The sequence below is a fragment of the Aythya marila genome (assembly GCF_965140915.1).
Source record: "Aythya marila genome assembly, chromosome: 5".
NCBI classification, from domain to species: Eukaryota; Metazoa; Chordata; class Aves; order Anseriformes; family Anatidae; genus Aythya; species Aythya marila.
In genome coordinates this window covers 38,960,588-38,985,114 of record NC_139046.1, presented here as the reverse complement: position 1 = coordinate 38,985,114, position 24,527 = coordinate 38,960,588, and the positions used below count along the sequence as shown (strand labels likewise).

Here is a 24,527-nt window from a genome sequence, read left to right as displayed (position 1 = left end):
AAAATGGCTAAAAACCTTAACTATTGAAGGGGTGAAAAGCTATTTTGCCTCAATTGAATCTATATATCTAGGTAATACTACAAAAATGTTTATCTTCTCTGTTTGCGTTTCTTTAAGAAGGAGATAAAAATGTTTGAACAATGTTGTTTTGCCTTTTGAATAACCAGATTTTCTACTCAACAGTTTACTTAAGGATTATTCCGTACCTACACTTTCCTTATCCTTTGTCCCAGACCACGTTCCTGAGATCCTCTTGAGAAGAGTATTTGAAGTATCTATAGTATCTAAGTATCTACAGTATTTTAATGCTATTCTTAACAACACTGCTCTAACATACACAATCAGTGTCCACTTAAATTTTTTTAGTAACAGGATAGCTAAGATAGCTAAGAGCATTTTCATTGCATGCACGTTCATTTATGCTGTGAACCAATTTACTCCTTCTAGATGCACTAGGCTTTACTAAATCAGATGTTGTTGGCAGGAGAACACTTAATTTTTAAAAACACAGACTTCACTAAGCTGTACAGAAATCCAACTACGGGGATGGAGTTAATGAGGATTAAATTTAAATGTTACAATTCCTTTCATGGAGGCTGTCAGATGCCTGAACATGAGCTGGCAATGTGCCCAGGTGGCATTCCGGCTTGTATCAGGAATAGCGTAGCCAGAAGGCACAGGGAGGGGATCGCCCTCTTGTACTCTGCTCCAGTGAGGCCACACCTTGAGTACTGTGTTCAGTTTTGGGCCTCTCAGTACTAGAATGGCATTGAGGCCCTGGAACATGTCCAGAGAAGGGCTACAAAGCTTGTGAAAGGGCCTGGAACACAAGCGCTGTGAGGAGCGGGTGAGGGACCTGGAGTTGTTCTGTCTGGAGAAGAGGCTCAGGGGAGGCCTTACTGCTCTCTACAGCTACCTGAAAGGAAGGGAGCTAGGGGTTGGCTTCTTCTCACAGGTAACCAGTGATAGGACTAGAGGGAATGGCCTCGAGCTGCACCAGAGGAGGTTCAGATTGGAAATGAGGAAACATTTCTTCTCAGAAAGAGCAGTCAGGCATTGGAAGGGGTTGCACAGGGAGGTGTTGGAGTCACCGTCCCTGGGGTTGTTAAGGAAAGGCTGGAAGTGGTGCTTAGGGACATGGTTTAGTGGGTGATAGTGGTGGTGGGAGATGGTTGGACCAGATGATCTTTTCCAGTCTTAATTCTATGATTCTATGCCCACATTATGTATGGACATATCAGTGCATTTTAATTTAGAGATATTTAAGAGTTCATTTGCCCAAGTTTTACTGATGATCCTTGTGCAGACAGATTCAGACTGAAGTTGTATTAGTTCCTGCATTACAAAAATAAACCAATTAAAGCAGTCGCTCCTTACAGCTGTACCCACTCATTAAACTCCTTTTACACTTCATCCTCTCCCCATTAGTCTTCTTCTTTGCATCAACACAATGTTTTCTTTAAAAAAAGAAAAAGAAAAAAAAAGAAAAAGAAAAAGGATAGGAAAAGGTTTTGTTATGGAAAGAAAAGGAAAATAGAAAAAGGAAGAGAAAAACTCAGTGAATGAGTTCTGTTTTTCAGCCATGTCTGTTTTCTAGTCCATTTTGTGGAAGGCACAAAAACACATTGTCACCATGGGGAAGGGTGACCAGCAAAAATATGTAACCAAGAATTAGGAAATTAAGAATAGTTAAACTGCCATAAAAAATGGCCTTTGTAGCCAATGGTCATGGAAAATTGAAGTGGCTGTTGTTAAATTCCAAGATTAACTACACAAACGTAACCCAATCCATTAAAGCAACCAATATCTATATTCAGTTGTCTTATTTTAAATGTCTTATTTTTATTTTTTATTTTTAACCAGAGCCAATTGGCTAAAGAAACCAGACGCAGACTCTGATGAACTCTTCCGAATGGTAGCTGAAGTGTTTATCCTGTGGTGTAAATCACATGTAAGATAAGATGTATACTTTTTTCTCCATTTCACTCCATCTGTAAATATAGGTGTGGTACATGCAGATGAATTAATTTTTTTTGTTGTTGTTGGTTGTTTTTAGAATTTCAAAAGAGAAGAACAAAATTTTGTGATTCAAAATGAAATCAACAACTTGGCATTTTTAACAGGAGATACCAAAAGCAAGATGTCTAAAGTAAGTTAATAAAAATATTTGGATCAATTAAATCTTCAGATGTGTTTAATACTTTGTAAGAAGGCTCTGAAAATCTACTCAGATTGCTGCTGCTCTGCTGATAGAAGAAACAAAAAATAATGTTGCTTCTTGATGACAGGCATGGAAACAACTATGCACAATATTGTGAGTTAGTTAAGTGTGTGTTAAATTTTCAAAGATATGAGATTTAAACATGGGTCTTGATGTGAAGAAGTTACATATAAAGGAGAACATGGGTCGTAATATGTAATATAGCTTGTTGGTCCTTTACAAAACAAAACAGGTAGAATATTTTGTAAAAATAAGTGACAGTAACTGAAGCAATATTGTCCACCTGCTCTTTTTCTTGTGAATGTCAGTATTGTTCAGCTTTGATGGAGTAATGCTGCATTTGTATATCTCTCTTTATTCATACATATAGTGTGCCATATGTGCACTGTTTTTCTCATTTCTTATTAATGACCAAATTCATTTCTTTTTTTACTCATTTTCAATATGACTAGATGTTGACATGATGGCTATAAAAAATACATTTGTTACCTGCATAACAGAGAAAATGTCATCGTGTCCTTTGACATTAGCTGAGGAAGACTGCTTTACTCATAACAAGATCCATAAGTCAGATGAAATAATATAATTCTAAGGTAGTGTTGGTAAATATAGGAGGAAAAAACAACAACAACAACAACAACGACAACAAACTTGTATTTATATTTATAATGTGTTTTGAGAAATACTGTTTAGAAATGGTTCAAGAAGAGGTGGGGTTTGTTTTGTATTTCACTGTATTTTGATTTTGTCTGTAACTTGGCTACAGTAAGCCCAACTTTATACAATAGAGAGTCAGAAAAAATGTCTCAGTACATTTTTTTTAATTCTCTTGAAAAACATGTTTGCTTCTTTTCTAAGTTTTTAAGTTTTGAAACTTGGTTGAGCCAAATCATATTACTGGAAAGTTTACAAGTAAAAATACTGGATTTTCTGCTCATCATTAGTTCATGACTGACACTGAACAGCAGTTCAAAATATATAGAAGAATTCGGAAAAGGAATTTTTTAACTCATTTTCTTTTTTTTCAAGATACAGCTCTTTGAAATTGGATGATAGTACTGAAGTGTTTGTATAATTCTCATTAGTGAGATGACTAGTGGACACAATGCACATTACATGATGGTTAATTAACACAGTCTAACAGAAATCTCTATACTTTATCATATGGCAATTGCTACACATAGACTTTGAAATTTGTGAATTAGAATTGGTATCAGGAGCCAAGAAATCAATCTTTTCTTTATTATTTTTTTTCAGATCATGGTAGATTATAATTAGATAATTCATATTTTATCTGAATTATACTGAATCTGCAGTATTGGAAAGATGGGGTAAACTGTTAGTGTCATATTTTAGTAAAAGATGGCACGGCAGGAATGACAAAACAAATCTTCACCAAAAAAAAGAATAGCCTCATATCACTCTGATTTGGATAAAATCATAGTGATTCAGCATCAAGAATTTATATAACCCAAATTTGTTTTAGTTTTAAAGAGAGTTTTTAATTTGTTTTAGTTTTAAGTTTAGTTTTAAAATTAGATTTCCAAATACCTGTTGTATATATTTTAACTAATATATTTTTATATATAACATAAATGTAGATGCATATGTAACGTGCTTTTCTTCATATGGCCGTACAATACAGTGAGATCATAAATCTTTTTTATATTAATATAATTTTTTGTAAGCATATTAATGCAAAATCGTAGTATTCAAGGATGTTGTGCATGGTTATTGCTAATATAGGAACAGAAATAAAAGACTGTTGTTCATGACTGAATATTTTGTTAATCTGGTACCATATCTGCAATAGTGATCATTTAGGCCATTTTTCAGGACTCAAATACCACGATATGATACATGATGCATTGTTTAGAAGTGTTCTATTGTTTTTCTATATATTGTTTCTAATCAGGAAATTTATAACATTTTATAGTATATGATGTAAGTGCTCTTAAACCCCAGTGTGTTCATTAAAGCATGCATTTACATCTGATTTTTTTTAAGACTGCATAGTTTAGAATAAACAAGAAATTCTCTAAGTAACAGAATTTCAGAATTCACTATGAGGATTGTTACTTATTTGTATATTAATGGAGTAATCAGTAACGCACATTATGTTAGGGAACAATATTTATATAATTTCTTGCTTTAATATTAACATTTAGTTCAGAAATGACAGTATGACAGAAGAATAACTAGTACTTTTCTCTTCATCATGAGTTCTTTTTTATTCACATTATGTTTAATGAAAGCAATTATATACAATATTTACCCACTATGAGAACGTATAAATAAACGTGAATGTGAACACTGGCCATTAACAGTCAGTCCAACATGAACAGTTCTTTAAAGGCAAAGGGCCCTATGCTGATCTCTGACTGCTTTAGGCAACTGTCTACCTTATAGCAGAGACTACCAGCTTTCCAAAGATCTAGGATGCTGTGATGGTGGTAATGTGTAATGTATGATATATCATGGGAGGTTCTGTATCTTTATATGCCAAATGCAGAAAAAGTTGTGCTGAGGATGAAGATTTAGGGTTACGTTATTTTTCTATAGCTGATATCAATGGTGACAAATGATTCACTGTTACAATAAAAAAAATAAATAAATAAAGATATAATACCCATTGTGTTTTGATTATACAATATTAACTTTGTTAATATATTCTCAAATAAATATAATAACAGCTGAGAACGTTTTTTAATTTTTCTTTTCTAAAAAAATGGCAGCAGAGTGGTCGGAGGGGAATGGTAAGTTAGAGAACTTTCAGTCCGAGAGAGACTGGTAACTTAGATTGCATTAAAATAAGAGATTTGTGATGGCAGTTGAAATGGAGAAACTAAACATGTTCTTTTCATCCTATATTTGTTTTTGAATCCTTCACAGGTTTGTTGATAAAATAGTATTTTTATTAAAATGTAATAATTCCCTATTGTTTTACAGTTAATTGGTATAAAAGTCTAAGTGTAGACATTAACATGTACGTAATAAATGTGTCATACATATGTGGGCAGTTTTTCTGTATAAGCTTTGGAAGCTAAATGAAGGTGTGGTTGGATATATAACCTCAGTTGCTAAACACTTGTATATCCTACTGAAGTTTAGTATGACTGGCATTCATTAACAAAATTTTATGTCTATTTTTAAAAAGCATCTGTATAGGCCTATTATAGAAGTCTGAGGCAGTCAAAAAATCAAGTTTGTATTACAAAACAGCATTATGATTTGTACCCATCTGTAATACATAATACATATTATTTGCAAATTTATGGTTATTTGAGGATTTGATATTAATATTTTCTGCAAGAATTTTAGATCTCAACATTGAACATTTCAATTGCATAGAATATGTTTCCTTTAGTTATATTATGGTAAATTATGAATGGATTACTTTTATGGTCATTTCTAATAAATGAAATGGAATTATCATTTACTTGCCTTTACTTACCTTTAACATGTATCTACTGAACTGTGTCTGTGCAGCATCTACATATTTCACACATATTCAGTTAAAATTTATTATTTGTCTGAGTACAATACTGAAGATTCTAAGGTGCTTACTACTTATTTGGTTATTAGTCTGTCATTCTTTTTTGATTTAAAGAAGGTCTTTACTATGTGACATAATTATCATAGGATATAGAAACATTTTAATAATAGCTTGGCTTCAAAGTTTCAGGCCAAAAAGCAAACATTATAGACTACTTCGAGTATCACAAGAAAGCAAAGTTAGAATGAGAGAAATCATGGAAAGCAGGAGGAAGAGTTTGTTTTTATGTGTTTTTCTCTTTGTTTTTAATCAACAGATTTCTACAGTATTTTCCCATGCTCAGTCAAGGATTCCCTTAAGTAATGCTTAAAATTTTGTGCTGTTTCACTGTAGCAACATAGTCTTGTTATCTTTTTGATAAAAAAGACACAATCATAACCTAGCTTTGGCTATGAACACGTTTATTTATGTGTATGTATATATGGTATTAACATAACAAAGAGGTAAATAAAACTATGTATGTGTGAGTTACAGCAGAGGTTATAATAGTGTTCTCAAAATGGGTACTGCTGGGAGATACGAGTTTAACTCAATTTTTCTCTCAGACTGTCTACAAGGCAGTAATGTGCCAAACAATGGGAAAATACAGCTATAAGTGAAATGTTCCATCTTCATGGTGGTGTCTTGATTTTGTTTTCTATTTCTAAGCATTTTTTTTTCCTCATTGATATTTAGGGTGGGGATAGGAATAAAAAAAATATTGTTGGAATATTTTTCATTATTGGTTTATCCTGAATTCCAAACACCTTGTTCCTTTTAACAATACTGGGAAAAGTTTCAGTAATTGGTATATTGATGTGTTTACTTATTAGATATACTTCCTTACATGCTGAAGCACTGAACAGTGGAGTCATGCTGAATAGCATCAGATAAATTTAGAAGTACAATCATTTAATAAGGATTAAGCTAGATAAAAATTATTTCACTAAGGTCTCATTTAGTTATATACTCACAGTTTATTGTTTTAGCTACAAACTTACAATATTTACTGTCCTGATAGAGCTGAGTAAGTTTATTACTAACTTGTAAAGTTATCATCTTTTCATCTCTTTTACTTATGTTTTTCCCTTTATTTTTCTTTCATACAGGCCATGCAAGTAAAGGTACAGGTCAAAATGCATGATGTGTTTTTGTTTTATCTTTAGAAATGATCAGGCTCCAAGCATTCTTTCCATTGATCATAGCAGTGGCGTCACAAAGTGAAAGCCCAAGTCCCAAATACTATAAATTTTCTCTGAGTTAAAGTGGCAGCATTTGAACAGAGCAGCTGAAATTCGCATTAGCACACCCACACATTGTTTTATTGTAAAAATGTAGTAAAGTTATATTTTGTAATTATTTTAGACATGCATTCCCCCTCTGCTGTCTTTCTGCATTCTGGGGTATTTTTTGCTAATATATTGTAGCAGACATTGTAGAAATGATGCCTAAGTAGAGTCATCAGAAACATATCTGGTTTATGATATTCAAGAAGAATAAATGGGAAAAAGTATTATAGTCTGTATCCCATCTGTAGATGTATGGAAGATCGTGTTAGAATGAAGAAGTTCAAATTAGATACAGAGCTCAACTACTACCTTTGTCCAAAATTAAAATGGGTCCTTCCTAATCACGTGAGATGTGAGGACACTTTTGAATAGTCCTTGTTTCTTTAATACATTTAATGTATTCAAGGCTTCCTTAGTCTCCAGTGAACTGTAGTTCATCTTCCTTTCCATCATTTGTATTATTTTAATAATAATTCATAATAAAGATAAATACTCTTCAGCCTATTGGTGATACAGAACAAAAAACAAAATGGATCCCTTGGGATCCATTTTCATGGTTTTCTGTTTCATCTCTCCCTTCACCCTGTGCCCTTAGATGTATGATGATGGTGTGAAGAGTTTTTAATTAATTAAACTGGAAGCATAAGATACCACAACTGCTCAGTTTTTAAATAGATCTGACTTCAAGCCTTGCTATTTTCAAACTTGCCCAGGTATATAGAGTAGGGTTTAATGAACATTCTCATGATAGTCTGACAGAATGGATTATCTAAAGAGGGTTGGAAAAATATTAATTCCATTATCTTAACCAGTCTTAGTTATATTTAATATATATATTCCTTATATTTTTCAATATAAATATTCTACTTTTTGATTATATATTCAATTATTATCAATCTAATGGAAAACCTGTAATTTTTTTTCTATATACATTTGTTCGAAGAAATTTCAGCTTGTGTGTTCAAATCCTTAGGCAATAAGATCATTATTTTAGGCAATCAGAATATATCATTCTTCTTGCTGAGGTTCTTTTAGCACAGCTAATTCTTTAGGGGAAAATATACCCAATTTAAAACTCTTTACGTTGAAATGAAGGTATTTTATTCACTTATGTTGTTACATATTAGACCGCAAAGAGACCTAATTTTATTGCTTTTTAGGTTTCTGTCTGTGACTCTACTTACACATTTATCCACAAGAGTTGCAAATTAATAGACAGCAGAATATGATGGCAAAGGCAGAATGGATCTTCTTTTCATGTTTTAAAAATGCTCAGGTGTTATGTTCACCTAGTTATTAATCTGAAATGAAAATTAAGAAAAAATAAAATTGGATGTGTAAAATGTCCCTAGGCATAAAGATTCTCAAAAGTAAAAGTCTCTCTCTTCTTCCTTTTATTTTTATTTTTTTTAATAGATCTATGTATATATTTTGGTATTCTTTATTTAATATGCATAGTGACGCCACTGGAATATAGTGATACATTGTGGGATTTGTTTGTCTGCTGTCAATGTAGAGTACAAATAATATCATTATTATAGCCATTACATCATTGCTATTTCTAAGGCACTTCCAAAAGCAAAGCTTTGAGGCAAAGTACTCTTGCAATTGCTAGTTCCTTAAGAAAGGAAGCCACATCCCTTGTGTGTTCCCTCTGACCTGCAAAATGATTTCAACACCAGCTGTGTACACAGAGATTCACCATGTAGAAGACAGAATCTGCCAAAAATTCCCACCTACTGGATTATGTATAGCTACCTTTTTTCTTTTCAGTGATTATGTGATAATAGTGTGATAATAACTGGTAATTATGGATTGCAATGGATTCTGCTGTATCCTTATGTGGAACTACACAATATATACTACAAAGAGTAGTCAGTAAAATTTAATTGACAGAGGGAAAAGGATGTGGAGGGTTAAATGCAAGCATTTGCTGTTCAGTAGTGTTTTATAAACCTATAGGCCTAGTCCTGAAATCTTGTCTTAGGCAAAACTCCCTTGCCTGTAGTAGGAGTTTAATCTAGGTACAGAATTCAGAACTGGGCTATTTTTATGTTGTTGGTGTTTACCATATGTTCATTAAATATATGGATCTGTTCTAAAGGTTTTGGTTTGCTGTCTCCTAAATTAAAAGTTGTGTGAAATACCATTGTACGCTGTCTATTGAAGATAGGACAATGTTACCTTGTTGTGCTGTTTATTCCTGTCTTTTTTTGTTTTCGTTTTCCTATTGTTCACAATCTCCAAAGCTGTAAAAGGATTAATTTTTCATTCCAGATTTACTTACATTAGCCAAAGTCAAAGGACAGTGCTTTTCCCAGAGGCATTGGTTCATTGGCATGCTATTACAACCAATCAAAGTATTTTAGATACTGTTATTTCTTAGGTGAGGTAAATCAGACAATATTAATTCATTGATACCCTGGATGGCTGTATCTTCATGAAAGTTTCTAACAAAAATTTAAACATCCTGAATTTGGCCATCCCCTGAGGCTGACTTAGCTTTTAACTCTATAGCTGTTTCTGATTTGAGAGCTAAGGTCCAGAAAACATAGTTAGATTTACATGTATGAATGCATCCAAAACTATTTTACTGCAATTAAAATATTACTGTTACTGCAGTTTCATCATTGGAGCACACCAAAAATATTCCTGTAATTTCCCACTCAAGACTGTATGCCCTTCCTCTAATGTAGCATTTCTAATTAATTATGTACTACATTAGGAACATAGTTTTCTTGGACTGCTAGGAGAAGAATGTGTTGGAAGAGTATGTGGTAAGAGAATAATTACAGTCATTTACCTTTGTATTATTTATTTAATTTTAATATTTTTATTACAGTCTGGAGGACAAGATCAAGAAAGAAAGAAATCAAAGCGTAGAGGGGATTTGTACTCCATACAAACATCCTTGATTGTAGCTGCACTTAAAAAGATGCTTCCTATTGGCTTGAATATGTGTACTCCTGGAGATCAAGAGCTCATCTCTTTGGCTAAGACTAGATACAGCCATGTAAGTGCATAATTTGTAATAGTTTTTAATGGAGAATAAACAGAACTTTATTAACAATTTGGAGGCATAATATCTAAGCAGTTAATATAATAAAATATGTCAATGTACTGTAAGCAATTACAGCTCCTAATTGTGCTTTCACAAGACAAACTGGTGTGCACAGACAGCTATCATCCTTTCCATGGTATTTTCCATTTGTATAAAATGTACATTTACATACATATATGCCAAGTGAACAAATGGCAGGCATGCAGTCCTGCAGAAAGGGATAAAGTGTTTTTGAGTGATGATAAGCTCAATGTGAGTCAACAATGTGCCCTGGCACCCAAAAGGACCAACTGCACTAAGTACAGTTTAGCTAACCTGGTCGACAGAAGTGATTGTCATACTATATTCAGCATGGGTGTGGCGTCACCTTGAGTACTGTGTACAGTTTTAGGCTCCACAATATAAGGATATAAAACTATTAGAGAGTGTCCAAAGGAAGGCACTAACCAGTGATATGTCTGGTGACCAGTGGTAGAACCTGAGGGAATGAAATGAAGCTATATGGGGGAGGGAGGTTCAGATTGGATTTTAGAAAGATTCTTCCCTGAGAGCATGGTCAGTCACTGGAACAAGCTACCCAGGGAAGTAGTCCCAGGCATGTTGGTATTCAAAAAGTGTTTGGACAGTGCTCTTAGATAGATGGTTTAACTGGTAGGTTGCCCTGTGTGGAGTCAGGAGTTGGATTTTATGATTCTCATGGGTGCCTTCCAGCTCAGGACATTGTATGATACATTTAGACCAAATACTCGAAGATCATTAGTTAGCTTTAATTTCTTTCAAAATTTAATCCTTGTTTTGTGGTCACAATTTTAAAATGCTTTTGTCCCATGCTCTTCTGGTAATATATGTACTTTGAAAACAATGTTACTTTTTAATATTGAAACAATAACTGTTCTGTGTTGTGCATGTTCTTATGAGATGAATAATAATAAAAAATTGAGAAGCACTTCTATCTTTCTACAGAGGGACACTGATGAAGAAGTCAAAGAGCATTTACGTAACAACTTACATTTGCAGGAAAAGGTAACAAAATCTGTCCGGGATAGCACTTTTAAACATGAAAATTGCAATTGTTTATCATGACCATGGTACATTAAAAAAGCAAGTGAAAAGCTATTAGAAAAATTGTCATTTTAATATTTTTGTTCATAATATTTTTGTGACAAACCTGGTTTCTTTGTAGACGTGGCTGGTATTTTGAAGTTTTGGGAAATCCTATAGAACTAGTGAAGTTTAAATAATGGTAGTTTTAAAGTTATAATTACTTAAAATTATCTCAATCCAAGAAGAAACTAAAATTAAACTAATTTCAGCTTCCTATTTTGAACTTAACTGGCTCTAACCATTAAATAGTACTTACTAATATGCATTTTAAAGTGACTGTAATGAAATAATGAAATCATATGTCATTTTGGCACTCGAGAGTTTTTCAAGCGCATATATGTTCCTACTATTTAGATGCTGAATATATTGTCAAAGGTGATACCAAAATGGAGTTGTCATTGTTCTACAAATATTTAATTAAGATCATTGCCCATATTTGAACATAATACGATAAATTCATTTTTTCTCTAGTAGCAAATGGCTGTCCTGTTGCTATAAATTTGAGGTTACCTAAATTTAAATTAGACACAACAGATATTTCTAATGTGTTTTCTCGTATTTTTGTCAGCTGTTGCAAAAAAAAAAAAAAAAAAAAAAAAAAAAAAAAACAACTTTGGCTGTGGCTTTTCACCTACTTACATTCCAGCTGTCTTTAATTAAAATCCATAAAACAGACTTTCCACTGTCAGTACAGAATTTCACCAATCTCAGTGCTTAATGTGCTTCCTTATTTTTAATGGAGTTAAATGCAATAAAGAAGTTTCAGGGTGGATTATTTGGTTTCATAAAATAGAATCTTGCATGAGAACGGAGTTCAGAATCTAATGTCTTTTTTTCTGAGCAGCTAGTAAATGCTAATTTGGACTGAAAGGGACAGATGAAATGGGAATACCTATAACATTTTTCATTATGCTATGAGAATAATAATGGCAGTAGTGAAATTCACGATCTTCATTCAGCAGCTTTAGTATGAAATATGTTGCTTTTTAGTCTGATGATCCAGCTGTGAAATGGCAGTTAAATCTGTATAAAGACATTTTGAAAAATGATGAGCCTAGTGACCCTGAGAAAAACGTGGAACGTGTGCAGAGGATATCAGCTGCTCTCTATCATCTGGAGCAGGTATAAAGTTACATGTCTATTCTGTGCTTGTTTTAAAGTAGAATGAGTTTCTTTCCTTACATAAATTATTTCCAATTCAGTGTGTGTCATTAAAATTTTCAGATGAAAGCAATTATACATTGCTTGTATGTATGCATGTAATGCTTACATTGCATGACATGCATGCACACACACACATGTCTATATATGCAAAATTGTTAATTACATGTGCTGAAGTGCCTCGATTTTGTTTCAGGGAAATCTCAGGATGTATTTGCCCCTGCAAAACTTTACTGTGAAGAGTTGTATGAAGTGTAATGTACAAAACTTCAACATTCAGTAGATGAAAACTGTAATTTTAGGGAGAAATGTTTGCATATATATTTACTTCTAATATTACTGATTTTAGCCTGTGTTCCATTTCTACAGGAGGATTCTATAGCAACTTTTGAATCTAGTTGTCTGTGCATTCAAATGCTACAATTTTAAATACAAAAATGCATTTATAATCTTCCCATGTAAAGTTGATTCTTTTTATTCACAAGTGATATAGCACAGAAATTTAGCACATGAATGATTAAATATGCATAGTTATAAACAGGCAAAGTAATCATTTAGGAGTTTTATGTAGGAGTCCCACCCATGAGATATTCTGTTATCTCAAGCTTTCCTGTATGAACTGAGAGGCACTGTATATAAGGCCCTCAGTATTTTTTCAAAGTATTAAAAAATATATATATATATATTTTCAGATGATGTTTTTGTAACTTTCCTGATTTGATAGCAAATTGTAAATTTTCTCATTTGTTAGATACATTAGCCAGTGTCTAAAAAGAAAATTTGGAATTAAACGTGGAGTTTCCATAGTATGTAATAAAAGATATTTTCCCATAGGTTGAACAACCACTAAGATCCAAGAAAGCTGTTTGGCATAAACTCCTGTCAAAACAACGCAAAAGGGCTGTTGTTGCTTGTTTTAGAATGGCACCATTGTACAACCTGCCCAGGTAAATGGCTGAAAGATTTATTTTTCATTAATTTTGTTTACATTTCTGAGTGGAAATAGTACTTGTGTGTATGCCTACAAGTTTGCTACTTGTTTGGGTTGTGTAATGGAGTCTAAGAAACAAGAGTTGGTTAGTTATCAGCTAATTCCTCACAGTAGCAAAATACCTGTCTCATGACAAATAACTAGAGGGGAAAAAGACCATAGGAATTACACTGCTTCAGAAACAAAATGCTTCATTTTTGTCAGTCGTTATTTGCTATATTCCCTCATGTTATTTGTGAAAAAGATGTTGTTGTTGTTTCTGTCTTTTTTTTTTTTTTTTTGCCTCTGATTGGTTGTGCTTTATTATCCTGTGTTTGTATTTTTTTAAAACTTTCTGGCTTTCTGGTATGGCTATACTCTTATTGCATGAACGCTTCATGCTCTAGCTTGCATAAGGCAACCTTTAGCTATTACATCCAAATGATACATACAGTAAAGGAGATATTGCGGCAGAGCAGTGCACAATGAGGTTTTGCACTTGTGTGTTGCTCTGCTTATTACTCCAGTTGCAAGTAGATACCACAAAGTCTGAGATACAGTGCATCCCATGCCTGGATTCATCTACTGATTTAAACCATGTGTTAACACCACACACAATTACCGTCCTTTCACTACCATGTTCTTTTCAATGTGCTTTGTATTCAGATACAGCCTAAGCAAATTTCTAATTAAATTTGCTTCTTCGCTTTTGTGTTTTATCATAGTTCATGTTTAATATTTTTGTTCAAGATTGTTTGCAAAGTATTTAACAAAAGAGTTGCATTACATTTTAAAATGCCTGTATTAAAGCCTATTTACATGATTGTTGTCAGCTAAAGGTCTGTAGCTGTGCCACTAACATACTGAGAAGAATGCAGGGTTTGAGCAAGACAAATAAAAGCCAGTTATACCGTAAAAAGCAAACATCTTCATGAAAATAGTAGTTCTAGACTCTAATAGCTCTCTAAACTGTCACAATGCCACTAGGCAATTTTATGGAGACAGAAAGAAATGAAATGAAACAACATGAAACCAAACTGATGAGGTTTAAACTATCAACTATCTTATCTTCAAGAACTCTGCTTTGAAAAACAAGAGGAAGTGGTAGATATTTTAGTATAACAATTTTGTGAAGATTTTTTTTTTAATAAATGTATTCTGGATTTGTGATTCTTAACATGTTTGGATTCTATATGAACACCTAAATGATAAAAATAATTCATTTTATTTTTGTTTTAAAAAGCATATATTTAGGATTCATGAGGTTGATGTAAAACTTGCCAAAGGGCAAAATGTGTTATGAATCTGTGTTTTCATTTTCAAGAAAATACATAATAATACTTATTGAAATAGAAAACTTAAGTATCTGTAATTTTCATTAAATTCCCTGGAAGAAAAAAAAAAAAAAAAAAAAAAAGAGGTTGGTTCTTCTCAAACTAAAGTGGTAGACTTTATGGTGGAGTTTAAACCTAATCTTAGTATGAATGTGAGGAAAATCTGTCCCATTATTTCTTCTTCCAGATTATAAAAATGAGCTCTCTATTTTAACCTATTAATTTTGATATCTGCGTTTCAAAAAAAGGCAAGAGTGAAAAAAGTCCTCAGTTGATAGGTGCAGAAAAAAAAAAAAAAAAAAGTTTTAAAATTCATTAGTTTATAGAAACATTTTTCTAGGTAAATCATTGGATTCTGACAGGAAAATAAGGCTACTGCACTATTTTGCACCTTATTGCATATATAACTATATCTGTCATTTAAATTGATACTGTTTTTAAGATATCTGAACCCTAGGGAGTCTAATTTCAAGTGGAGTATGATTAATTCTAAGAGCTATGTTAATCCCATTGCACCACAGTTTCAAATGCAGCTCCTGATATCTTGCAAATTTCCTCAGTTTAGTTGCAGCTTTGTATTGGGAGTGTTAGTTCTAAAATTGATGATTTATTTAAAGGGCAGTTAACTAAAAGGAAGTAAGCAAACAGTTTGTGGAGATACTTTAATTTATTATAGAAAATATTAATATATTCAGTGGATAATGATCCCTTTCTTTTGATAATTTTCTGGAGATTTAGATGGCTTTCGATATAATTTAATGTTAATTTTCCATTTAAATCTATTTTTCTTCAAATGCATTCTTATATGTTTCAGTTTTCAGGAATTCCAATAGGATATTTTAGCAATTGAACTGTCTTGTTGATATGCAGGTTTGTTGAATTATAGAAAAAAATGTTTTAACTTCTTTCATAACTATTTCAAGTACTCCCTTTTCTGAGAAGTACTATGAGGTACAAAATAAATAGTAGTTTTATTTATTTCATTTTTTTTCAAGGAAAAAATGTCAGTGAAGTTAGAAAATACTGATTTATTCTCTGTTTAATGAATGTATGTTCACAGCTTTGAAATAGTGTCCTGTATGAGAAATGCATTCTCTAAGATTTTTGTATTTATGTTTCATCTTTTAAGGAAATTAATTTGTAAATTATTTGTCTTATCGTCTATCATCTGTATATGCACATAGATACAGCAAAGTTATACATGGCAATTTTTCATACAGAGTTTACAAATACTTTCTTTCTGACTACGTTATTGAATTTAACTTGTGCCTTTGTTGTTAGTTCTTCAATGAAAACCTATATGCTTTTCTTCAGACACAAAATTAGCAATTTCTTCCTGAGCACCTTTCAACGTGTTTGGCTGGAAAAAGTACATGAAAAAACTCAGTATGACAGGCTTATACTCAAGTTAACGGTAATGTAACTTGTGGAGAGCCTCTTCCTTATGCACACACTTATTCCTTCCCAGCCATGATTTGATGTTGCCATAAAACATGAATTTGTACAATTTTCAGAGTGTATTCTGATTGGTCAGTTTTTGAAAACTGATAATAAAATGTCACCAGTGCCAGAAGGAGAGTATAAAGAGTTGGCTAAATATCTGTGTCACCATAAAATGAGAATTTATGTGCAGTGTCTTTAGACAAGTCATAGTATATACCATCAATTTGTATAACTATCGGTGCAGCTTCCATAAAAGTGAACAAAAAGGCTTTGTGGAACAACCTTTGTAACCTCATGTAGAGCACCTCAAAACAAGATTTTCCCTCAAATGCAATGTAAATATGGGATGGTTTGGTCCATATGCGTAGTCTTATTGCCATAAGCTATATTTTCTGTGGAAAATTTTCCAGTTAAATTAATACTTTATAGTAGTAACCAATATACCTAAGAATTCTCTAAAATTGGTCTTTTTGTAGAGTAGATTTCAGATATTTTTAATGCAGCTTCTTTGAGGACACATTATCACTGCCCAGAGTTGCAACTGAAAGAAAAGAAGCTGATGTTTGGCTTCTTTGTGTGGAAGAAGGCAGTGATTGTCTGCACATAACGTGCTGGAAAGCACTTGATAATTATTTTGCTGTTGACAACCAACTTCTGCTGTCTCTATGTGCTAGATCTAGTAAACTAAATTACACCTAGTAGGAGTAAATCTCACCCACTCACTCTCAGTCTTTTAAAGTATGTACTTTTCCCATGCTTGTATTAAAGCACCAGTCCCGTAATTTCACTTATAATGTACATTAGCACTCTAAAAGCCTTCAGAAGAAAAAGTTATATTAATGTGTGTAATAAAAAAAAAGTAAGAATGTTCAAAAGTATGTGCAGATTTGTCACTGAAAGTTATGTTTTGCTTTTTGTTTCACTGACCAATCAGAGGATCAGAATTGTACAAACATGTATCCTTACTAATCATTAACCACCTGAGCTGTTATACTATGTTCCTTTACCCCTCTTGATCTCACTTTCACAACCCCCCCCCCCAGGCACCGTTCTATTAACCTCTTCCTCCATGGCTATCAGAACTATTGGATAGAAACAGAGGAATATTCATTTGAGGAGAAACTAGTTCAGGATTTGGCTGTAAGTACTGATATAATTGGGCATCTTTCAGTGCCCACTTCAGTGTATATTTTATGTATCTATAACCTATATTTTATTTTTATGTACTGTATACATACACACAAATTTTTAAAATATCAATCCTTATGCCCCAGGGCATAAGTTCATTTTCTGCTGTGATCAAAAAGACGTTAAACCTGTGATGCACAGTGAAGAGCATTAAGGTGCTTTATGCCTTCAGTTGAACTATAGTGATACACATTCTTTGGAAGAGAGATGGTTTAGAGGAACTGTCCAACTATTTTTGTCATTATGGTAATTCCTATGTTCCTATATTTTATTTACTCTCCTTTTTAAAGCTTGACGCAATTGATGCTTTTCCCCTTTTTTAAATTCTCATTGATGCATAATATTTAATTTTAACATTTTCAGCTTTGATGCAAATTATTTTTGCTGTTTTATACATCATAAGGTGATGAAAATATATGCAGCCGTATTCAGCAAAAATTTGCTTTATGTGTGAACTTGATGGAAACGATCGATAAACTTGAGCATTTTGGTACTTATATGGTCATCAATTCAGAAAAACTGCTGTTTTATCTCTTCCATCTCTGTTGTCAGTTTGTCTAAAATACTTCTGTGGGACCTATCTTGGTGATATGTAAATACTGTGAAAATGAATATATGGCTTCATGGATCCATGGATCACATGAAGATGCATCAGGAGATGCTTCAGAGTTAGGAGAAGCAATTATATTGTGTTTTTTTAGAAGCTTTTTTTTTTTTTTTTAAAGGCCAGTTGGTATAGAACATTGTATGATCTTCCAAAATTACAACTAATATATTCTTATACTGTAGACAATTGTATGGTCTTTGCTTCATTGTTTTGCTTTTTTTTTTTTTTTTGAAAGGAAGGAATGCAAATGTTAGTCAAAAGAGTAATTACAATAATCCTATAATAATTACAAACCCCACCAAAGGGTCACAAGACAAATAAGGTGAAAGTAATAAACTGCTCTTTTTCAGTGCTAGCTACTTCAAACTGCCAAAAATGTTTGAAGTTGACAGTAAGAGTTGTTACATTTCTTGAGTCAGTCACCTAGAAATGATATATGAAAGTAATCTAGCAAATAGTAGCCAGAATATGATGTATCTGACAATATTATTAAAAATAATTCCATTTACCAATCAATTCTCCAGAACATAATTGAGCTGAGACTTTCTTTCAGTTCTGGTCCAATGGAAACCTACTCATAATTTCTGCTGAATAAGGCCTCCCTAAGATTTTCACTTGTGTTATTCTCAATACCTTGCAAATGAGAAACTTCTAATGGTACTATCAAACGTGAATAAAAGAATCAGATACTCTGAGTCCTTCTTAGTTATACAGGCAAATAGTGTAGCAGTCTCTGGTAAGCTGCTGAATAAGATGAGTACTGAAAGTTAATACAATTTGGACAAAACAAAATTAATTAAATCCTTTCCTAAGCTTAATCTATTTTTTATTTCTTATTCGTGAAGCTTAATTTGTATATTCTGATATAAATCTGTATAACCACAGACACCTCCAAAAAAAGATGAAGAAGAAGAGGAAGATACTGAGAAAAAACAGCCTGATCCACTTCATCAGATTATCCTTTATTTTAGTCGCAATGCTCTCACAGAGAGGAGGTAAAATAGCCATGTTGAAAAATGTATTAAATAAAATCACACAGTAACTGAATTTCTAATAATATTAAATAATGGATTTAACATAATTGTAGTTCAGTATTATCCATGGTGAATGCTTTTTTACCACTCTGTTTCATTAGAGTTTTCTTGGATTTAAACTCAGTATGACCTTTATATTGATGCAAATATTGGCAATTTTGAGATTTTAAAAGCTTGTTAAATACCCAATACAGAAATAATGAAACCAGAATTCTCATACAAACATAAAGTCTACAAGAACAGTTGCTTCATCCATTGTATCCTCTCCTGGTAATAGATAAGTGTTCTTACTGTTGGCATTCATTGCATTTTATTCATTATGTTAGAAAAGGTTTCAAAATAGCATTGATGATTAGCATGATTCTCTTTTAGTTTCTGTTTCAGATTGTTGATCAAAATTTGCATTTTGTATAAGAAGAGTACTTGTCCAGTGCTTCATATATTTTTCTGTATTGTACTGTAATCTTATTATCTGATATAGTAATTATAATTTGTACCTCCATAATGCTTTTCTGCACTTGCAACAGCCAGTGATCCTTACTTACTGAACTTGACAAAATTGGATGTCTAAATATTCCTCTAAATTGTTTAATTAAAGTTACATAGATATGGTTTGAGATTAGAAAATATGTTTATAGTAGTATTTTCCAATGTAATAGGAATTCAAGTAGATATATGTGTACTTCCCATTAGTAAAAATTGTATTTACTTATTATTAGGAATAGGACATAATCATAATCATAAAATAATTTAAAATATTTTCTCTTTATAGCAAACTAGAAGATGATCCTTTATATATCGCCTATTCTGCCATGATGGCAAAGGTAAATACAGAATTTCAAGCTCCAACCATTGTTTCATTCAGATACTTCTGATTAATTTCAGATGCCTTTCCTTGTCTTCTGAAGTGGACTGCTCCATACTAGTCATTTCTGTATTTTTAATGAAACAAATGGTGTTCAGAATAATAAGAAATTTCTTGCTTTAAAATAATACCATAAAATTCCAGTAGGTGCAATCCTGTTGATACCACTTGGCAGTTAGTTTTGTACAAGTTTAACTTGAGAAGTCTTAACAGTATTAGTTATCTTGATTCTTAGGGTCATTATCTTGGAGTTAGTATGTGAAGTCTGTCAAAAGAAAGTTGACAGTGTTTGCAAGAGATTGATTATGGCTGATGCTTCCAAATCAGGAGAGTTTGACTTTGAAAATCAATATTATGGATATGAATAGAGAGATGACATAAGAACACACAACCTACACTTACATGTTACATATATAGTTGGATTAATTCCCTTAGTATTCATACCTAACATAGTATCAGCTTCTTAGTGGGGATAAGCACAAATATGTAGGATTACGGGAATGTTAAATCTTCTGACTGGATTTAGTTATTGCTTTAAACATTTCCTTGAATGGTTATCTTTTTTTAGTCTAAATACTGTAGTAAAAATTGCCATTATGTTTCATACTAAGAAAATGTTGTGATTTCTATTTCTTAACGCAAAAAGAGCTGTCAGGAAGAAGAGGAGGAAGAAGAGGAAGAAAAAGAGAAGACATTTGAGGTGAGAATTTAAGTCTTATTTCTTTTTCATCACCTAAAGTGCAAGATAGCATTTTAAATATGTCCACTACAATAAGTGCAAGGATAAAACAGCATGCATTGAGTTGCTTTTTGAGGTTATTCATATAGAAGAAAGACAATGTGTTCTGAAGTTTTGGAATCAGACAATCCATGGATTATGCAGGCAGATGGCATTCAATAACTTGAGATTTCTCATCTTTGTATGTTGCCTGAGTCAGTTTGTATTTGTCAGTCTGTAATTTGTTCTCACTTTTGTTCCCAAACACAGGAGAAAGAAATGGAAAAGCAGAGAACGCTTTACCAGCAAGCCCGTTTGCATGATCGTGGAGCTGCTGAGATGGTCCTTCAGATGATTAGTGCAAGCAAAGGTAATGTTTTGTGAAGTATTAAGTACACACAATAAACCTATCATATATAGTGATATATATTATATATATATATATATATATAACGTATTATGTCAGTATTATGTCATTATACATATGATGTGTGTATCATAAACAACTTGTTATACATATGATATGTATGTCTTATACAATTTGTGTATAGTATATAACAAGGCAAAATAAATGTGAATTGCAACTACATTTAGGTAAAATTTTTGGACTGTTTTTCTGATTGATTAGTTCATACTTGCAAGTTTTATTGACTGTATTGTTCTTTTGACAGGTCATACAGGACCCATGGTTGTTGAAACATTAAAACTTGGTATTGCTATTCTAAATGGTGGGAATACCATAGTTCAACAGGTAATGCTTTCCTAACTATTGAGAGCGTTGTTTGTATAAAGGAAACAACTAATTTGGAGAATTTTAGTGTTCTGTTGTATTTTTATGTTAGTGCATTTAATTTTAGGCTAAACAATGAAGATATATCAGGGTATTTTTGCTACAGTAACAGTGATATCATTACTTGCTAGTGATTTGCATTTAGAATGGTAATCTAGGAAATTGTTAATTTACATAACTTTAATACAAACTTTTTTCCTCCAAATTTCCCCCATACCCTCTAGAAAATGTTAGACTACCTGAAGGAGAAAAAGGATGCTGGATTCTTTCAAAGTCTCTCTGGCTTGATGCAGTCCTGCAGGTAAAACCATAAATCATATTATTACTGTTTCAGTTTTATTCGGGTTGGTGGTTTATTGCACAGTCCAGGTGGATTTGTTAGATTTAAACTACACAGGTCACAGATTGTAGAGCTCTCTGATTTTTTGTGAAAATTTTTGTGAATCAGAGTAGTAGTGTGTTAATCTTTTAGAAGAATATTATTCCAAAGAAGAAAATAAAGCAAAGATTTTATGTATGCATTTGAAGGGTTAGTTTGGTGAGGCAGGAAAGCAAAATGTAATAGCTCCTTTACTGGTCCCAGATCCCTCAAGATTTCTGGATGGTTCTAAGGATGGAGAAAAGCCATTACTGAAGGAGAGACAGGCCAGTGGAGCTTTACTAAACTATCAGTTTCTGCACATCTCTGACGAGTCACATAATCTCTTCATCTGAACCCTCTGCATGTGTATCAAGTTTGTTAGAGGTGCCATGTGGCCGGTGAGATCATTGTAGTCCATTCACTTGACAAAACAGAACTTCAAATTAGTTAAGGTAAATGTCTCATAAAGAAGGTGGAAAACTGTGGGTGTTTCTGATTACTCTTACAGTAGGCAACTTCCTTTTCTCAGCCGTTTAAAGCAACAGAAGGGCTGTGAAGCTGTAGACTGGGAATCAGAAGTGGAGAAGCTGTATGAGGAAAGGAAGAACTGTGGAAGGAATGTTGACCTGCATTGTAGAAATTATCATTTAGTAGTTGCAGTGTAATTAAATAACGTCCATTCTATCTTGTCATTTTTCCCATTTATGTAGAACAATTTAGCAAGCACCTGCAATGATGTTATTACCAATTGTGTGTGTGTGTTGTTCAGGACTCCCTTAAAAAAGAAGTTTTTGATAAAATGACTTGAGCACTAACAAGAGAATGAAAACAATGCTTTGAAGAATGCTCCACATCTTGTTTTTAAGGATATGAGTAGTACTTAGAACACGTGTATGCGTTACAACTTAACTGAAAAAAGTGTATATAATCATATAATTATATTTGGACTAGCTGAATTAAAGTATTCTGACTGAGAAGAATCAGCACCTGCTATTCCAGGTACTCGTCTGTACCAAGGCAGCACAAAAAATGTGCTATTTTGATCACAGAAGATATGGGGACTCTTATTATATTATATGTCTTCTGAGTATGGAATCAGTTTCCATATGTCTTAGGAATAATATAAAAGTGCATAATATATACAGCAACAATATAGAAGTAGTGAAATGTCATGGAAAACAGTGTGACTGAGAAGTAACTCAAGTGATGCTCTTTTGGCAGACATGTTTAAGAGTAGTTTGCAATTGTTTTTCATTTATACATGAAACCATGAGTGATGTTACTGGAAGTGAAGTTAGGGGAACAGTAAGACCTGATCTGAGACTCATTTCATCTCAGATATGGACACTGGAGCCTTATTTTCATCCTAAATCCCTTTAATTAATATTCATATTTAGTAAAATATGAGGCAGTGCATGTTACAGCAGGTTAAGATTAGCAGTTGAAGGCCTCCAAAAATTTCCTAGAAGAAAACAATTTTCTGTTGTGTACTACAGTACTTTTTCCTTTTTTTTTTTTTTTTTTTTAATATAAGTGTTCTTGACTTGAATGCGTTTGAGAGACAAAATAAAGCAGAAGGCCTGGGAATGGTTACTGAAGAAGGAACTCGTAAGTAGAATGAAACTGATAACCAGTAGTGCTTAAAACATTATTTGCGCTTCCTTCTTATGCTAGAAATGTTATTTAACTTGGTTTGAGGTTTCTGTTTTCAGACTTACTATAAATAATTTTAACGTTTGAGTTCTGAATATGCATTATATTTACAAAATCTTTAGCAATAATTTTAAAGAAAAACTTGTAACTTCCAATATTCTTATCCTGTATTCTTGTTATTTTTCTTTAATCCACAGTCATCGTTCGTGAGCGTGGTATGTTTGGGTACAGTTTTTGATACAGTTTTTGTTGCAAAAGCGTGTTGCAAATACAGAAAGAAATCTTTAATTGCATCTTTCCAGACAGCTTTAGGTTTAGCTTTATGGTCTGCAGCAGGTTGTGTGTTAAGCTGTTCAGCTTGGATAAAAAGTCTGATGCTTAATAACGAAGTATCATTCATATTTAAGGCATGATTTTATTCATAACTAACCATTTAATTATTAAATATATAATGTGTAGTTTGTTTTTTTGTTGTTTTGTTTTAGTGTGTTTTGTTGTGTTTTTTTTTTTTTTTTTTTTTTTTTTTTAACACATGGATGCATTGGAGTGCTAAATATTTCAGCTTTGCTTTTTGTCTGTTTTTCTTTTCATTATTTTCAGTCTGTTTCTTTAAATTGCTTTAAAGCAGCTTTTATAGCACTGTGTTTTTTTTTACTAGAATCTCCAATTTTGAAGGATACTGTAAGATTATGTGTTCTTCATATTTAATAATAACAATTTTCTCATTATCATTGTATTTATATATTTTCAAGGTGAAAAAGTGTTGCAGCATGATGAATTTACTCGAGATCTATTTAGATTTTTACAACTGCTCTGTGAAGGGCATAACAATGGTAAGTGAACTGAATCACTTTTGGGGATTTGTGGGGAAAAGTGATTAAGCCTGTTCTTAAACAGAGTTGAATAGAATCAATTCTAATTTTTTTTCCTCTAATTAATTCAGTATTCTGAGAAAAAGTGGCATGCCAAAAATATTAATTGTGGATTTTAATTTGAATTTTTAAGTCTTAATGTACTTTCAGATTTTATGCGTATGATTAATCAGTAAAGCCTGTTGCAAGGCATATGGTTAACAACTCTTCAGTTGTATTTGCATTGTGATATATTGTAGTTCACTTAAAAAGAATGTATTCTCCATAAATATATGAAAACAATCTTGTATTTTCCAATCCTATACACAGTAATGAAGCGCA

The 24,527-nt window shown here is 32.5% G+C and overlaps 1 protein-coding gene across 14 annotated transcripts in view; it reads left to right on the top strand.

The window, feature by feature from the left end:
- Nucleotides 1-24,527, top strand: part of RYR3 (ryanodine receptor 3) — a 218,150-nt gene that overhangs the window by 169,449 nt on the left and 24,174 nt on the right. For 4 of the 14 annotated variants that reach the window (XM_082761317.1, XM_082761316.1, XM_082761307.1 and 1 more), the window contains exons 68-83: nt 1,864-1,951; nt 2,057-2,149; nt 9,888-10,058; nt 11,070-11,129; nt 12,201-12,332; nt 13,206-13,318; nt 15,990-16,089; nt 18,799-18,908; nt 19,720-19,771; nt 20,459-20,512; nt 20,801-20,900; nt 21,202-21,281; nt 21,545-21,621; nt 23,216-23,289; nt 23,532-23,549; nt 24,087-24,167. In XM_082761317.1, the coding sequence (XP_082617443.1) occupies nt 1,864-1,951; nt 2,057-2,149; nt 9,888-10,058; nt 11,070-11,129; nt 12,201-12,332; nt 13,206-13,318; nt 15,990-16,089; nt 18,799-18,908; nt 19,720-19,771; nt 20,459-20,512; nt 20,801-20,900; nt 21,202-21,281; nt 21,545-21,621; nt 23,216-23,289; nt 23,532-23,549; nt 24,087-24,167 (1,403 nt within the window). Of the gene's footprint in view, nt 1-183; nt 289-1,863; nt 1,952-2,056; nt 2,150-9,887; nt 10,059-11,069; nt 11,130-12,200; nt 12,333-13,205; nt 13,319-15,989; nt 16,090-17,161; nt 17,259-18,798; nt 18,909-19,719; nt 19,772-20,458; nt 20,513-20,800; nt 20,901-21,201; nt 21,282-21,544; nt 21,622-23,215; nt 23,290-23,531; nt 23,550-24,086; nt 24,168-24,527 lie in introns of all 14 variants that reach the window. The other 10 variants (XM_082761311.1, XM_082761312.1, XM_082761304.1 and 7 more) reach the window with 5 other exon arrangements.